Here is an 18,339-nt window from a genome sequence, read left to right as displayed (position 1 = left end):
ACAATGAATACCAATGAAACCTGAAGCTCTCTGGAGGGAAATAGGATGGGAGCCAAGGGAGAGGAATGCTGCTGCGTAGCGAGGGACTGAAACAAGGGCTGATTGATGCAGAGCGCTGACTGTGTGGGCTCCTGGATGACTGGGAGAGGAGAGTATATGACAGACCACAGACAGTTTGTGAATAAAAGTCAGAGAAAGTAAAAAAAAAGTCTGAACTATGGCCGTAGGGACGTCCCGATCAAGTTTTATTTTATTTATTTTTTTGCCCCTGATTCTGGACCATGTCATTTGTCACTGACTATCTGCTGATGCGAGTCCCAGTCAGATACTCACTGAGATAAAAAAAAAAAAACCGCCTCACAGGGCGAGAACATAATAGTAAAGTTTTTTTGTTTTGTTTTGTTTTTTAAATAAAAGTAAAAGCAATCTCTTGCCATTTGAAATTAGTGGTTTTGAATGCAGCTCTTCTGGTGCAACCTTGTAAAATGCTCAAATTGAGGCCGTTGGACGGCTTTTGTTTTCAACGTTTGGATTTTTCCACATTGCAGTTATTTTATCCACAGGGGATATGACAGAGTAGGTTGCTGCGTCCTGCCACAAATTGTAATTTTCGTTTATCACATTTGTGCGAATGCTAATGTAAAACACAGAATCGGGCTTAGTTAAGCTCAATATAGCAGATACTGATCAGTTCAAAAAACGCCTCGATCAGCCCCGGTACCGACCTTTGAGATCGGCTCTGGATATTCCTAACTCCATGTAACAAATTATTGTTGATCTGTTAATTATTCAGCATATCATGTTTTTAATTGACTAGTTTCATCACTTATAGTTTAAACTGTAACAAAATGAAATGCCAATAGTTCATCACAATAATTTGGGCATAATTCTTTTAAAATAATATGTAAATTAAAAAAAACGAAAATCATACCTCAAGAATAGAGACGATGCATTTTGGAGAGGAACACTGAATGAACCTCCACAGAACACCTTTAACTTAAAAATACCAAAGAAGTCTTCGAAGTTGTCAGATGCTTAATCATTCTAATTCGGGGGACTTTGGCCTGTCCTTGGCTGACATAGTGATGACATAATACAGCAAACAAAACTGGGACACACTCAGGCAGTGCTTTGAGGAGAATGCTGAAGTAATATTTGCACAGATGTACCGAATGCAATGACAAAATCTGTGTCACTAATCTACCTCGGCCATCTATGAACTTGTGTTCAGGCGGTTCTGAAACACGAAAATATGACTTGAGCAAAGCTAATTGAATTAACCAGTTGTTGCATAACAAAACGTTCTCGTGTGGTGTATTTGCGTGAGATCATTGCACAGCGAGAAATATAAGCCTAATTCTATTATGTTCATACAACAAGAGTGGGCGTCTGCCACCGGCTTATATCACCTCAGTGACTCTCTCCTTGCCATATTTACATTTCAGTGTCTCGGCGGAACTGCACACAGGGGACGCCTACAGCCAAAAGCCATTAGACCACCCTCTTGTGACATCACTTACATTATTCATATTCATAGATCAATGCGCATCAACTTCCTCTGCTGGAGTCTCCATCAAGTCTGAACATGGAAAAACACTTTGGTGCAGCGTATTATAAGAAGACCAGGGAGAAGAAATACACAGGAGGGCAAACATTTTTGGTCAGTATTTCACGAGCTTGATCAAAATCTCAAGCAGGTTGAAGGTTTTGGCCACCAGCCTCTTTAGCGGTAATGAAAAGCTCTGTTTCAGTCAGTTTCTTACCGCAAGCACTTCAGGTTCCACGTGATTATTTCCCATAAAAAAACATTTCTGCATGTGTTTTGTCTGTGCTCTTCACATAGATTTATGTGTGATGATAGCTGATGTGTTAAGACACCGTCAAATCAAAAGAAAACAAACATATGTAGTCCTCATTAAACAAATTTAGCTACCTGTTTCAATCATAAACTCATTACTTTACAGCTAAGGATGTTTTTCCAAACTTGACTTTTGACATGAGTGTTTCCTATTTAGAATGTAAAATATAAAATATTGAATTAATTAAGTTTTAAGATCTTAAACCAAGTTTTTGAAGTTTAATATACGGGATATGTTAATTCAAAAGCCTCCCATTTACATTGAGGCTGTTTCCATTTGGCTATTATTTTAATCCAGACATCTGGCTGTGATCGGATCACAAGTGGCCAGCTTTGAGTGTTTCCACCTTGAATTATCATGCGTCCTGGGTGATCGGATTTCACCTTCCCTGCTGTTTATGCAAACGAACACGTAGGCTATGGTCACGCAAATATGCAAATAAATTAGCAGAAGAACAGGAACCTGAACATCAGAACCCCAACGATTCGGGTCAGATGAATTCATTGTTCCAGCGCATCTCCGCTACAGTGGCTAAAAGGGGGCGGGGCCTCTCACAGCTGTGGGTCTGATGTGTGTCGGAAAGTACAGGAGACAAACTACAAAGACAAACGGATGCATGAGAAGAGGAGTTTAAGCTACAGGTAGGCTATTTAATGCGCCGTGTTTTACAAATATACAGCTATGACGTATTTCACGTTTGTAGATGTCTGACTACTGAAGTTTGTGAGTCTAATTCACAGCCTGAAACGTTCAGCTCGTTAGATGAATTCATTATGAATCAATTATTGATCTGCGGTGCGTCTCTCTCACAGCTGTGGATGATGTGTGCCGGAAGCAACACGATATTACCGAAAAGATAAAAGATAAACCCAGGGGAGGCGTTGGTGAAACAAGCATCATGTGTCTTAATTCACTAATCAGCTGCTTCATAACGTCAGTTTGCAGTAAGTTTCTCCTGCTGGTCAGTCGGCTACAGTTCACCTGCACACCACACAGGACATTAAATGAAAAGAAAAGAAGAGCAGGCACAGATCGGATCAGGTGAAAGACTGAATGGCGGAAAAAAAAAAAACCATCCCAAACTAACGAACCTGCTGTAACGTTGACGGTAACGCAGCGGAGCACCGGGTCACATACCAACACAGGAAAATGGAGCTGCATTTATTTTTATTGATAATCAGCGGACGTCAGCTGATCGTCGTCAGGCAGCATTACCACTGCTCAGCGAATGTGGCCAGAAGAGCGCCACGCCGCCTCCGTATGTGACCTAAACAGATCAGAGCTCGATGTACTTTTGTTGGCCACTTGTGGTCCGATCACAGCCAGGTCGCATATGTCTGGATTGATGGAGCCAAATGGAAACGGGGTGTTTATCTCTGACAAATCTGGTGGCAGAAAGTAAGTCAGTCCTTAGAGCATCTAAAAGCTGTGCTGTCCCGGCATGGTTCCTTTGTTTTGCTCCCTCCCTGCATATCAAATGCTTATTTGACAGCCGACGAGACCCTATGAAGTGGGTCAGAGAAGGTTCAGGAATCCGTGGCATGCTGTGCATGATCATTGGTTGAACATCACACTGTCACACCCTCAACCACAGCTCAGTTGGCCCCATCGGGGTCTTCTTGTGGGGCCTCTCCAGCTGCAGGTGTCAAACAAAGCCTGAGGCACTCGGCTAAACCCACCGACATGCAAAAGCCATACAATGAAATAAGATATCTGTAAAAGTCAGCAGAAATGGTAAAGGAACCCCTGCGGAGGTGGGTGTCCACACGCATGCACGAGCACAGTGTGGGAGGAGAGCAGCAGGTTGAGGATCAGCAGGTAATCAGCACAGACTCTGTGCCATTTCTCAGTCAGGAGCACGCCGGCTTGGACCAAATATGCAGTATGTGCAGCTTCAAATGTTGATTTGAAAAATGAAAACCTCACAAATTCACACCAAAGGAATTCAGTACTTTAAAGTTTGGCTGATGACATTGTGGGTAAAAGGCCAAGTTAAAACTGGGACAACTGGTAATGCTGCCACACAAAATGTGATTTAGCAGAAATCCAATTTCACAGCATATTATTTTGTTAGAGCAGGTTTATAAATACCCACACAGTGCAGAGCCAATTTTTGTCGTGTAGTGCCCCAGTGGCACATAACACTGAGATAATCACCTCTAAAACTGCAAGAGCTCTCCCAGTTTAATTATTTCAGTAACAAATGAATGACTTTTTTTTTTTCCCGTCCAAACAATAAGTCTCCCATAATAAGAGTTGAGAAATGAAGCCGAGGCGAGAGAGGCAGGCAATGTTCTTGGAACAGGATGTGCCGCATTTGCAATGGAAGCTCTTTTATCTCCACACATATAGGTTCTGACAGGAAAACATAGGCACAGACAATATACCACACCGCTGTTTTCTACCTGTGCATCAACCTCACATGGGATCTGAGAGTCAGAGTAACAAAAGCATGTGTCCATGTGTAGCAGAGCAAAACACATGACTCACTGTAGGACAGAATCAGCAAACCATGACGGCACATAGGCACTTAGGACGGTGTTTGCTCATTTGCAGCTCAGGGAGGGAAACGGTCTGCTGAGAAGAGCTGCAAAACAAAATGTGAGACTGTCCAACACAAAACCAGCAGACACTGGAGTCCAAGTGGACCCATTATATAGACGTAATGGTAAGCTTTAAAATGATCTTGGTAATTTGACAGTAACCAGTAATAATGAACACAACATCCAGCTGCTGTTCATTCCACAACATCCAGACCTCTGACAATGTCTTACCAAGACACAAGGCAGAGTAAAAACATAGGGCAGTGGAATATGGAATATTTATGAAGCAAAGTGCTTCACTCTTACCCACAACCCTATCCTGCTAAAAAGAGATAAGAAAAGGTGTGAATGCACTCTCAGACCACCAACAGCCAAAGGCTTTAAAATACAAGGACACGGGGTATTTTGTAAAGTCTCAATGCACAAAAACTACCTGGTAAAGAGAGTGGAACGGGAGCACATTCACATGTAAAATGCAAATGAGGCCAACAAGCCATGAGGAAACGGTATTGAGTGAGGAATCAAAAGACCAGAAAGGGAAAAGGGTTGCAACAAAAAAAACAAAAGAGAAATACGGGAAACACACAGAGAATAGATGCGCATATCATTTGGGATGGGCGGAGGGGGGGGGGGGACTAATGAACTACCTCACTGCTTAGCCCCTAACCCATCGCCCCTTCAGCCTGTTGTGTCCCTGCAGTGCCGAATAGGGTGATGTAAGAGGGCAAGGGGGGCCAGACACACAGGAAGCGCAGTGTAAACAACAAGCACTGACTTCATGCCAGAGCAGGCCCGTGTGTGTGTGTGTGTGTGTGTGTGTGTGTGTGTGTGTGTGTGTGTGTGTGTGTGTGTGTGTGTGTGTGTGTGTGTGTGTGTGTGTGTGTGTGTGTGTGTGTGTGTGTGTGTGTGTGTGTGTGTGTGTGTGTGGATATTCAAGTTTTCAGTATATTACACTTTTAGTTGAAAATAGCTAAAAAAAAAAAAAATCATTAACTAGGGAAAGTTACTTTTAAATTGGCCTGCAGTTAATTACACTATTCTTTAATGATTTACTCTGTTGATGTTTTTAATTATTTGTACTGTGTACAAAAATGTGAAAACAAAAACAAATGTCTTCAAAACTTTCCACAGCCCCAGGTGAGATTTATTCTTTGGGTATTCAGCATTTCAAAGCCCAAAGATCTTTATTTATCAATGATTTATAAAAAAAAAAAAAAAAAAAAACAAAGCTGCAAATCCTCACATATGAGAATCTGGAAGAAAAGAATTAAGGGTATTTTTAAGTTGATAAACAAAGTAATTGGTTGAAAATGACTGACTTTGTGTCGATCTACATTAAACTGCAAACCTGGGTGATAACTTGACACCATGGCAAATTTTCTTGATTAATTAATCTCTTGGTCTCTAAAGAGTATGAAAATACTGAACAATGTCCATTGCACTTTCCCCTATCTTAAGATGACATCTTTAAACATCTTGTTCTGTTTGACCAAAACTCTCTAACCTAAATACTTTCAATTTACTATCGAACACGATCAGTAAGAGCAGAAAACAATCACAAATGAGAAGGCGGAAGTCGGAAATATTCTGTATTTTTTTTTTCCCCCTGCAGAGTGACAAGTTACAGACTGAATGACTCCACGAAAAGAACAGGTCAAAGACACTGGATGCAGACTGGCTCATCAAGACTTCAGCTGATGTCCGCCTACTGAAGACAAAAGTGGTCGTGCATACCAACATACAAGGCTGAAGACACTTCAAGAGACGGCATTCCTTCGCTGCATGCCAATCGACCAGTGAATACTAATGTCTCTGTCAGTGACTGCACCAGCTTTCATCCCATCACCTGGCCCGGGCTGCAGACAATGCCAGGCATTTAGTTTCTGCTCTCCCCTGCGCCAGCGTATGTGCCAACGCCACCGAGCTGATGAAAGGCTTCGCTTATCTGAACGAGCAGCAGCTCCCGAGGGACCCCGCATCTGTTTCTGCCGCCGACATGCTCCGACGTAAACGGATAATAAGTAACCTAGACAGTCCGACCGGAGGAGGGAGAGAGTGCCGAGCGCCAGCGAAATGAAGCGGTAGCCAATGACACGAGGGGGACAAAATTTGGGCCGCACAAGCGAAACAAGTGTGCCGGTCGGTCGCTCCTGGCAACCTGCTTTACATCCCTTGTGGGGGTTGGGAAGTGGTTTTGTGACTGTGTTTTTCCTTGTTCCCTGTCACAGTCCAGACCAGTTTTATTTAGAGTAGGACGGAGACCATTTGTAATCATGTTAAGTAGTCTGATCTTTTGGAATTTAGCCTGATGTGACCCCAATGTAACACTAATATGATTATACCACAAGCCTACTAAGTAGAAAAACAATTCTTTCCTGAGCCTTGGAAAGCAACATAGTCAAGGTTTATAACTGATGGTTATAATGGCTGGATACAGGTTTCAGTGAACAATAGAAGACTCATAGTGACACGTTCAGATTGTGATTAGAAATACACACAATGGGCTTCAATAGATTGTTGTTCGCCACAGTCCCGACGGCAGCTTCAATCCTGTACCTCGTCTGCCAATGTTTTTTTGTTTTTTTTATGATATAGTTTGTTCCTTTTCGATATCCTATCTTTTCAATAATTGTGACTACTGCAGATTCTATCTTTCCGCAAGCGGTTCTTGTGCGTATTAAGAAATATAATCTTGCTAGCGCCACTGATTAGTCCGGTACGCAGTCACAGAGCTCGCATGACAGATCATTATTGCTACTGATTTCTTTTTATCTCCATTCTCCTAATGGTCTATCTCTGCTGCAGCCTCATTTCCTTGTTTTTACATGAGTGAGAACTTACAACTATGATGAAAATGTCATTGAAAAAAACAACAACTAGTGCAAGCAAAGTTAGGATTGGTCCTTCTCTGCTCTTGAACCACCTCTGGGAACAATCAAAATGTGATGGCAGTATAATTGGTGACATTTTCACGAGGAGAGCATTGTTGACATTTTGTCATTCTGTTTCAATATGGTTCTTTTTGTAAACATTACCTAAAGCAAAAATCAGCCTAGGTTGCAATTTCATAACCATTCATCATGCAATTATATCCAGCAGTTATCATTAACTGGCTTTTTGTCTGCCCACATGAAAACCCAGAAGCTCTTTGCTGACAATAGGTTCCTCTTACAGGTCTCATAATCACAGGTAACTAAGAGAAGGCAAATGTCCAATCCCACGCAGATAAAATACTTCCATACACAAAAACAGCCAGTTTAAAAAAAAAAAAAAAAAGAAAAAAAAAGAATTGTGTTTTTTAAATAGCATCGTTTTTAGGAAACGGGCACAGAAACTGAAAATTATGGTGAAGTGGGTAAGTTAACATGACATACGGTGCAGCTGCCAAGGAACGTGCAGAGAGATGAAGATGTGTTTACACTATAAGAGGAATGCCCTTTAGCTGAACAGACCCTGGTCTAATATTAGCAGATCGGTCTGGCACTGGAACTTTCAGAAGACCAGAGCTCGTGGAGCAGTCACGTCTGGGATATTTTCAGACCCGATGGAGGTGGTAGGAACAAGCGACACGATCCAAATCAAGACTTCCCCATACTTGTCCTTCCTCTAGTATCCCAGGGAGAAGGGCGGTACAGCTGACTCATAATAAATGTAGGCTGCGGCACTGCAGGCAGCGTCGGCCCTCTTGATACGAATGTCACAGTGGGGGACACAAATGCGGAAAAGGGGTTAGAAAAAGCAAATGCCTTCCAAGTAGCACGTGTGTGTGTGTGTGTGTGTGTGTGTGTGTGTGTGTGTGTGTGTGTGTGTGTGTGTGTGTGTGTGTGTGTGTGTGTGTGTGTGTGTGTGTGTGTGTGTGTGTGTGTGTGTGTGTTGCACGGGCCTCCCATGCTTTTATAAAGTGAGGGGGTTAGGAGGAAGAACGGCATGTTTCCTGAGCAACATCCTGGACCTGCATTCTATCCTTTTAACTTTTGTCTTGATCTTTCAAGCTGTATCTTTTAGTTTTTTTTATGCATTATTTAAAGCACTTTTGTCTTTGTGTACTGCACTAAATGCTGCAGCCTGGCCGCTCCTTGGTCGAATAATTAGAACAACCTCTGTTTCGTTGTCTTACTGTTTACATTCTGCTCTGGTGCAGTGATCAAATATTGATCGGATACAGATTCTGTCTGTTGAGCATTGTTTTTATTAAAGGAATAGTTTGGTGTTTTGGGAACGGATTTGCTTTTTTGCTTGGAATAAGCTTACCATAAAAACAGAAACAGGAGATAACAGCTAGCCTAGCTCTGCTTAAAGGTAGCAAAATCAGCAAACCAGCATTATCAATGCTCACCAACATATCGATCACTTTCACGCAGTTTGCTGCTTACAAAGTAACGCTGTCTTGTACCAAATCATTGTCTGTTTGCTAAAACAAACACTTCTTAACCCACCAACTAGTCGACAACAATTATGAGCTCTGACACCAGCTTTTACTTGTGCACCTCAAAAGAATCCCGGGTGGTCCTCGACAAGTCATATCTCTGAATCTCTGATCTGAATGATCAACTGTATTATATATCAAAGGGTCTTGTTGTAAGGCAAAGACCAAAAGGAGCTCAACAAGTGAAGACAGGTAATACGTCATAAACCCAGTCTTCAAAAACATTCTCCAAAAGCCAGACACATTCTCAGAGTGAAATGTGAAGTTACAAGCTTCTCATTTTAGAGGCAAATCTATTAAAAGTGCGGTACCCGGTCTTTGTTATGCGTGACTAATAACACATGTAATGGGACTATGGCAAGAGTTTAAATTGGCTTAAAGGACATCATTGTCAGATATCAGCATTTGAGTGGCATTACCTAGAACACATGGACTATTATGATTTGCACACAAACAGTCGGTCAGGGGTGGTTCAAGGGAACTCCAATCTTACCTTAATCCATGTTTTCATAGTAAACAGTCTTTTTTTTTTTTTTTTTTTTTTTAAATGCCAGGATCAAAATGAAAAATGCAGTGTTCAAGTTCAGAAACACAGTGTCATTGTGTCTGTCAAGAAGGACCCAAAACTTTCTTCAGGACTTCTCGGTCATTATTGGTGCGGATATGAATGCCATCATGTAATCCTTTACTAGATCGGTCCAGTGCACCTCCTCTGCGGATTATTTCCTCTACAGGAGCGTTCCAGGGTCTGATAAGTGATTTCAGTCTCACAGATTTATTTAGGACCATAAACCCCTCTTCAAGGCAATACAGTTGTTATTTAAACAGGGGGGGACCATTGAATGTTTTTTAAGGAACACAACTATTTCCTTTGCTTCTAACTTAAATCGAATGAGGCTAGGTGAGATAAAGTCACTTGACTTGCAGAGCCAATCATCCTGACTGAACTGAAAAATGCCATACATGGTATGAAAAAAGGCAAATCTCCTGGTTGAGGTGGAATTCCCCCCCCCCCTCCCTCCAGAGTTTTATCTCACTTTTTGGGAGGAGATGGGACGGTATTGTTTAGCCATGATCCATAAATCTATTGAAGTGGGTGCCTTTTTCAATTATTTGAATTCTGCTTTAATTGCCGTTTTGCCCAAACCCAATAAGAACAGCACCAAATGCAGCAATTATAGGCCATTATATATTCTTAATGCAGAAATACAAATCTTTGCTTGCATCTTGTCTTAGAACATCATATTTTAGATACGTTTACAGAATCCAGTTCCCTTTCTGGTTACAAAATTAACTTGATGAAATCGGCATTATTTCCATTAAACTCAGAATGGTTCATTACCTCAACATATTCCAATTGCCAAACAGTTTAAGTACTTAAGATGGACATATTACCAAGGATGCATTTCTCTTCATCCAAGTTACCTTCATCACCCCCAACTGATTACTGGGATAAAATCCACTCTTTGGTCTGTAAATTCATCTGGGCTGGGAAACAACCAAGCATAAAGTTGATGACTCTCCAACGCCACAAATCAGAGGGTGGACTTTCAGTTCCTAAACATTATTTTTGGTGTTTCATTTTGAAACCACTATCAGATCGGCTTAATCCTGACTGTTACTTGCTGGAAGCCTATAGAAAGTAATTTAGCCCACCTGCATAGACTCAAAGATTTGATCTACTCTGCGGTCCGTTTAAAGTGAGCTAAACTACCACTGGGCCTCATAATGACCTCCTTTTGTCAATATGGCGTCTTGCTGAGAGGAAATCCAATAGTACGTGTATATATATATATATATATATCTCCAACTGCGATCGTCCATGAAAGCATAAGGAGTGCCGTGGAACTCGCTACCCATCCCTGGCGCTCTATACTGGACAACAAAGGACTAAAAAGAAGACTGGTTTCTCATTATATTCACTTTTCCGGATTAATTCCTATAAAACTCTCCCCATTGTGAGTGTATGGACTAAAGAGCTGGAGCACTGGACTGGAGAGGATTCACTGGACTGGAAAATGATATGGTCTTCAATTGTCCTTGCCTCTAAAAATCCAGATCCAGATCAGCAGCAGATTCATTTTAACTACATTCATAGAACTTATCTCGCACCGAGGAAGAATTATCTCATGAAACGGATCTCATCCTCTAAATTGCACATTGTGCACGGATGATCTTACTTACAACCATATGTCTTGGGACTGCAAGCACGTGAAGCTCTTCGGGGACATGGTTTGTGCTATTCTATCCGATGCTATCGAAGCAGCTGTTCCGTGCTCTCCCACTGTGCTTCTCTTAAACGACACGTCTTCATTAAAATGAACTTGTATGAATAGACGAATTCTCCTTACTGACATCACTGCCGCCAAAAAGATGGAAACCTCCGCATACAATTACAAAAGCTCAATGGATAAACACGTATATTGTTAATGTATCATTATTAATGTATTGTATTATTAATATGATATTATTATGATATTATCAATGTATCATATTATTAATATGATATTATTAATAAGGAGAGATTAGCAAGAGTCAACGGTGCTCTAGCTGGTACTATTTCCACATGAGAAATGATTGCAGACAAAATCAAGAAATTGCTATAACTATCTTTTGTGATTGATGTCATTTGATGAACTTAGGCTTGTACTGTATACTTTAAGGAGATCAACTAGGGAGGGTTGGGGGGGTCGCCACTAGGCTCTGTTTTTTTATGGTTTTCTTTTTTGTTGTTGTTGTGGTGTGTTTCTTAATGTGTCCTTTTTGTTTTGTGTTATATCTGAACTAAAAGAAAAAGAAAACAGTTGATCACAAAAAAAAAAAAAAAAGGAGTCAAACATTCACAAAAGCAAACATGAACTGTGTGTGTTTGCAGTATTGACCGCGGCTTTCAGCAGCTATTTCCTGGCAGAACACTGCAGAGGCTGAGGCTTTTAATGGGAAATGCTTTCTACATTATTTGCCGCTACAGGGTGCTGGGTTAAAGGGTCTATTCCCTTCCGAGGGGTCAGTGTCTGGGCGGTGTGATTTACACCGTCTGGGTGCTACAGTATGAACTGGCACTGACGTGATACCTTGTCTATGTGGAGAGTTGAGCTTTGGGGAGAGCAGTTCAATCTTTCCTATTCACAGCACTGCACGTCTGCTCTTACTCTCTGAATCTCAGTCTTTCTTTACTCATAGTTTTAGTCTCCTTTTATTCATTTCTTAAATCTGGACTATGTGGCATTAACACGAATATCTAAAACTTGCTTCAAGTAATATTTGTTGTACAAAATGTCCATTGAGAGCCTCTACATAATAAACAACTTTTTTTTCATCCTATTGTTAGCGGAAGGGAACTATTACATGCACACCTTCAGTATGTGGAATAGTGTACTCTAAAATACTGGATTATAAATGAAAGTGCCAACATACAAATTGAATTTGGATTATTCACAGCCTTATTGGGGGAACAGCATAGGAAGTATAGCCTTTTCATTGTCCCGACTTTCTCTATGATTCTCACACTATTTAAACCAATGTGTCGCGAACGCCATCCAACACCCCTAAAGTTTAAACCCAGTTCTTTATCCCCAGTCAGTGTCTCACTCTAAATCCAGTGTCAGTGAGTACAGGGGAGCCAAAACAGCTACAAATGTGTCACTGTTTAAAAACTGAACTGTAGCTTCAAAAGCAGACCTCAATGCTGGCATGACTTCAGTCAGGTCTTTGCGCCTCAGATGTTTCTGTTCTTTTCCCTTTTCTCTCCAAACTTCGTACAGGGCTAAGTCCCGTTTTAATATGTGCTCAATGTGGGCTTTGAACACATCTGAACATGTGGAAACTGGGAAGGCTCTCTTACAGCAGCGACCCTGCCTGAAGTAGCTTCAGAAGAATAATCCACGAGTCTGCACAAGAAAACAGTTTTATCTCGTGAACAAGTGTGTTAAATGGGGTTGAGTATCGTTTAAAGTGTTTTTATATCGGCGCAGATACCTTGACTTTGATACCGTTTCCTGAATGACAATTTTTCTCCGTGCCAATTATATAAAATCCAATTTAACAAAAGAAAAGGTCCATTATTACAGTCAAAATCTTTAGTTGTCATGCAATTTAGAAGGAAAAAATGTGACCCAGGTTAAATTCTGAAGCTACAATGAGCAGGTGACCCCTAAACCCCTCACATGAACACTATCACACTCCAATTTAACATTTATTTGAAAAGAGTGAAATAAGGTGTTCCAATGTAAGATTTAAGTTGCAACTGAGTGATTTTATCTATGCGCCCCACTCCACCCCCGCCCGCCAAAGTAGAGCCAATGCGTAGTAAACGCTGTGGTTCAGATGTTGATGGGATTTACTGCTGCATAAATGGAGCCAAAGTTAATCATTTAAAATTAAAATGCGTCCGTGTGGATTTAGACAAAAGGTGTCAAAATTTGGAACCAAATTTTTCAATACTAGATGGTAACGAAGCATTTTGGTTGGTGCAATAAAAGCATAAAGGTTTGGAACCCAGCCCAAGTGGAAAGGTATCATTGTTCTCAGTTTGTTGTTTTAATCCTTTCAGCCGTGCATGGAGTGTCATTACTTCTTAAAAAGGTAACAAAGATTACATTGCCTAAGAAAAGCCGTTTGATTGACAACGTAATCTGTGATTGCAGCCACATCTGCTGAAATAATTGGATTATGTAGGATGGAGCATAGTTTGGTCTTCTTTGTGTGTACACATCATAAAATTAAAATTAGCTGTAATGCTGTGCCATTGTTTTCTCCCTCCTTCTGTGACAAAAAAAAAAAAAAAAGAGTGACTTTTAATTACACTGCATAAAATGAAGCTTCAAATTTTCAGGCCCGCAGGAAAGCACGTTCCACAAGAATACTGATAAAAGCGTTTGAAACAGTGCTGCATGACTTTTGAAGTAAAAGTATGACGCAATATTATTGCAATTCCAAAAATATAGTACATGCAAGTCAATTACTCTGCTCATATTCGCAGACATTTAACCATTTTTTTTGGTCTTCTACAAGGCACAGTATTGCTAATGATACATTTCCCACATGAGTGGTCTCGCATGTGGGAAACTTATCTCCTGCAGGACATGAAAACATCTCCCTACGACACACACTTCCCCACCACAATGATAACAATTATTCCTGCATAAAAACAATGACTCCCCTCTGTTGTTATCAGGATCCATTATTAGGCAGTGAACCAAGTAGGGCCCATGGGACCTAGCCCACTGTTAATTTACAAAGACAATAAAAGCTCTGAAAATGGGACACGTATTCCCCTGATTACATAACTCCTGTGGCTGAAAATACATAGCTGACTGATCCTGTTCACTACAGCCTTGACAGCCAAAGCTGCTGAATTCTCCCTCATTACACAATAGACTCAAGTCTACACTACAATCTGTCTCCCTCTCAGTCTGCTGAGGCTCTGTAATCGTCATTGTGAACGCAAACTGACTTTTCTTGCTTAAAACTAAGTTTGCATTATAGCTCATTAACAATTTAAAACATCACCTCACTACCTTCACTTCCTCCGGTAAGAAATGATCTTATTATGAGCAGTGGAATCCCTCTTAGATGCCAGTGAAGGTGCAAGAAAGTGTAAATCTTAAAGGAAAATAAAAGATTTCCTGTTCATCTCTGCTGGTCAAAGCTTATTTGTTCAGGTAGAGAGATTAAAGAGGAGGACCAGACAGAGCTGACTGTCAAAAGGGTTTAGGAAGAAGAAAGCCTGCAGAATGAAAAGGAGGATTAGAAGATCTCCAAAAGTCCTGACAGCAGATTTTCACAATGCTGCATGAAGCTTTTCAACAGCTCCAGTCCAAGAGCTGGTCTTCATGCAGGGCAGATCAAGTGAGCTCACTTGTGCCTGTATTTTTTTTTTTTTTAACAAAAGAAGGAGACTTGTCCATCTGTCCAGATGCTTACAGGTGTTGCTCATGAGATGTTCTTTATGGGCTACACATTTTTCTGAGGGAGCAGTTCCTGTCATAGGAACTTTATGATTGCAAGCAAACGTTTTCAAAATTCATCCTTATCTGATAAACTTCTGAAGAAAAACATGATCTCAGTGTAACATTAAGCTCGAGTCAAATGTCGGATCATAACGTATCAGAGAAAGCTGGAAAAACAACATTTTCAATCAGCATCAGAAGGATAACAGTCTCTCTATGAGACTGTACATCACATGAAACATGAGAGAGGCCTAATATTAGTCCTTTTACTGTGAGACGACTCAATCTCCAAACTTTAGGTTTGCACTGTATATGGATTATGTTGTTCTGAGCATTTTGAAGACACTCCAGGCTACTGGTTAAGATTCCCACAATCAGGGTGGAGCACATCTCTCCTCCTGCCTGAATCAGAGCCAAAACAAGCTGACCTCCCTCCATGACGCCCGCCTGTCAAGCAGGAAGGACGTTTTTTTTTTTGTTGTCAGAAAGAGGAGGTCGTATTGTGTGTCCCCTTCTACTTACAGAAATAAGCAGCATGTCAAATGCATGAGATTTTGGCATGGAGATTCACACATTAGCCCAAAGAGGGGTGTCTTGCAAGAATGAATCACGTCGGCACTATCGTTTCATCTTATCTCAAGCTGAGACATTTGTTACAGCCGAATGGGAAGACGTGATATTGGCCTTGAACTGTATAATCATGGGATCTCATAGTTTGTAATTGCATATATAAATCTGTAACTAAGCCGGATCTGGCTGGAGTGTATGCAGACTCTCTGGCCTGCACTTTGGCCCTGAGGTGATCTCATTAAAATTGTCTAGATTTCAGGAGTTTGTTTATGCGCCTCTGCACCCACAGTGCACCTGCATGAGCATAAACCATTCAGTCAATTTGGAAAACAAGTGCTCGAGCAGAAAAGCGGAGACGGCAAAGGATGCCGGACAGCCTGTGACTGCATCATGTTATTAGTGAGCTAAACATAACATAAGGAGGGGGATGGGATGGGATGGGATGGGACTAGTGAGATTACCTCATCTAGCGCAAAATGTGTTATTATAACCCTCAAGGCTGAGTTCTCTGTGAAAGAAATGGCAACAGACTGTTTTAGAGGCAAGACATCAAGCAGTCAGCTGGTGATCATACCGGCGTTGTGATATTATCGTCTGCAAATTGACAAGTCACGTTTTCATCATCATTGAAATGTGCCCGGAAACTGAGGTTATTTGTGCTTCTTGACAACAAGGTTTCGATAGCTGTACGGTTTGCGGACGGTCTCCGCACCTCCTGATGAATTTTGAGTCAGAATACATCACAAATGTATTTCCGACTGCGGTGCCTTATCCTTTTACCTCTATGTATAACTCTTGTTTGTCAACCTCTAAATGGACCGGTCAACTAAATTTTTTTTTTTTTTTTTTTTTTATTACAACGTGCCAAAGAACACGAATGACATTTTGCGCTCGTGCAATTTTTTTTTTTTTTTTTCAAACCAGACAAATTCCCGTCCACGAATAAACACTTACATGTTGCTCCTGGCAGAGTATTTCCCTCCATATCCTCTCTTTCTGTTCTTTTGTTCATTCAAACATGCGAGTTCCGTCTCTTCCTCTCCGGCAGTCCTCTCATTCCTCAGGCAGAATGGGGGAGAAACTTGGTCGAGTCACTCCAGTGGCCTGAACGAAACTGGGCAGGAAATCCTCCCGAGAGCTTCCAGATAGGTCAGAAATAAGACACACACAAAAAAAAAATAAAACAGAATCCTGCAGCCTATTGACGGAAGAGCCGGTGGCTGCGGCTGCTCCTGAGAAGGATAAGAGGTGTCCGAGGGAATTTGGGAGAAAGACTGCTTGGAGGAGGAGGAAGAGGAGGAGGAGGAGGAGGAGGGAGAGAAGTTTCTCACTCTCCGACACACCACAGCTGATGCGCTGCTCGTGCGGATGATCCCTCACTGGTCTCCGGATCGGACTGTACCATTACCAAAATGGGGTACGGCGGACTTTTGGGGGTGTTGTTTGTTGCTAGACTAAACATTATGGAAAACGCATGCATATACTGCTAAATTCCAGTCTTTCTATATTATAATATTCTGGCAAAAGTCATCAACAACAGTTATACGTTTTTTTGTTTTATGTGAAAAAATACCCCCCCCCCCCCAGATTTCTGATTGGTTCTTCCACCCACAAAACTGCAAACTCGGTTCACAGTTCACGTTCAATATAAACTTTTGCCTTGGAAAACGTGTCTTAGATCAGCATGTGTAGCATATCGTCGACAATTGTTGTCATTTACCAGGAGGTTAAAGCTCTTTCTCACATCTAAAAAAAAAAAAAAAAAAAAAGCCATTCAAAATGTAGCCCACACATTAAATAATGCAACCTCCCAAAAATGTTGAAGCTTTGAAGCACTGTTTTAAACCTTTATAGTCTGTGTCAGGTGGACAGGTTTTTGGTTTTGCATCAAAATATTTTCGGGATTTACAGTATTCAGTGTACTATTGTACTTCTGCTCTTAGGATGAGGGTAATTTTAAAGGAAATTGAAGGTTGCCCTGCATCCACAGTTGTAAATTGTAGTACAATACTAGAGGGAGGTGAAGAATTTCCTGAAGGTACTCAAAAACACATGTACAGTATCTTTCTATTTTATTCCAGCCTACTGATTTTAGATCAGCCTTCTCACTATAGTTGGACTCAGATATGTATAGTTAGTAATTTGTTGGAATTGACAGGTTGTACATGCAAATAGTTTTGTATTTTCTTTGTATAGAAAATACTAGATTGTCCTGCCAGCCTGGTTTTCGTTTGAATGATGGATGTTTGATGCGTTAAACAAGTTACTCCACCCAAGAGTCATGAGGAAAACCCAGTCCATTTCAAAACAAGTACCTAAAAATGAATAACAGATTCAAGAAGTGCAGCGTGTCCCCTCATCTACCACCTGTGGATCTCTCAGAGCATCTGCCGAGGTGGGGGGCTGGGCCAGAGGCTGATTGGCACGCTTGAGGGGGGACACCCTGTCAAAAGGACCCTAGTGGGGCTCTTTTGTGCAGCTGTTGAGTCCTGCTCACCCAAACCCCAAAGGGCCACCTGTCATTGCAACTGGAAAGTGGGGGATGTTTAAGGAAGTGGGGGTTGGGTGTGCTGTAGGGTGCATGGTTAGCTGGTTTTGCAGAATTAAAGCCAAAAAAGTAATGGTTAAGTGTGTATGTCTCATAGTTTACTTGTACTTGTAATCACATTACTCCCAATTGTCCTTGACAAATTTACATAAATGGTTTTGTCAAATCCCAGTCCCCCTAAAGTCATTAAACTCTGTTGATTCAAGAACTATCTCACTGAATCACAGATCTGACAAGGAGCAATCAAGAGCTAAGTTTCCATTTCTTTTAAGTCAAAGAAACATTGAAAAAGAGCAGGAAACATCTTTGTTTCATTGTAATGAAAGATCAATAGCATCATACCTCAGCCAACATTCAAGAACACTCAAAGTGTTTTGTTTAGTTACAGAAAATAGAAGCCATGTTTCACCATACTTTAAACACCAGACGCCTTCGGGTCTGG

At 41.2% G+C, this 18,339-nt stretch overlaps 1 protein-coding gene across 5 annotated transcripts in view; it reads right to left on the bottom strand.

The window, feature by feature from the left end:
• The window catches only part of map7d1a (MAP7 domain containing 1a), a 43,306-nt gene extending 26,610 nt beyond the window's left edge, over positions 1–16,696 (bottom strand). For all 5 annotated transcript variants that reach the window (XM_069703820.1, XM_069703822.1, XM_069703821.1 and 2 more), the window contains exon 1: positions 16,304–16,696. In XM_069703820.1, coding sequence (XP_069559921.1) covers positions 16,304–16,361 — 58 coding nt within the window. In that variant the 5' untranslated portion in view covers positions 16,362–16,696. The remainder of the gene's footprint in view (positions 1–16,303) is intronic.
• Between the last annotated feature and the right edge of the window lie 1,643 nt (positions 16,697–18,339).

This window comes from Brachyistius frenatus, unplaced genomic scaffold (genome assembly GCF_029030835.1).
Source record: "Brachyistius frenatus isolate BFR_SWC_R1_liver_20210118 unplaced genomic scaffold, ASM2903083v1 Contig_48, whole genome shotgun sequence".
Taxonomy (NCBI): domain Eukaryota; kingdom Metazoa; phylum Chordata; class Actinopteri; family Embiotocidae; genus Brachyistius; species Brachyistius frenatus.
Note: the sequence above shows the minus strand (reverse complement) of the source record. Positions and strands in the feature narration are given on the sequence as shown.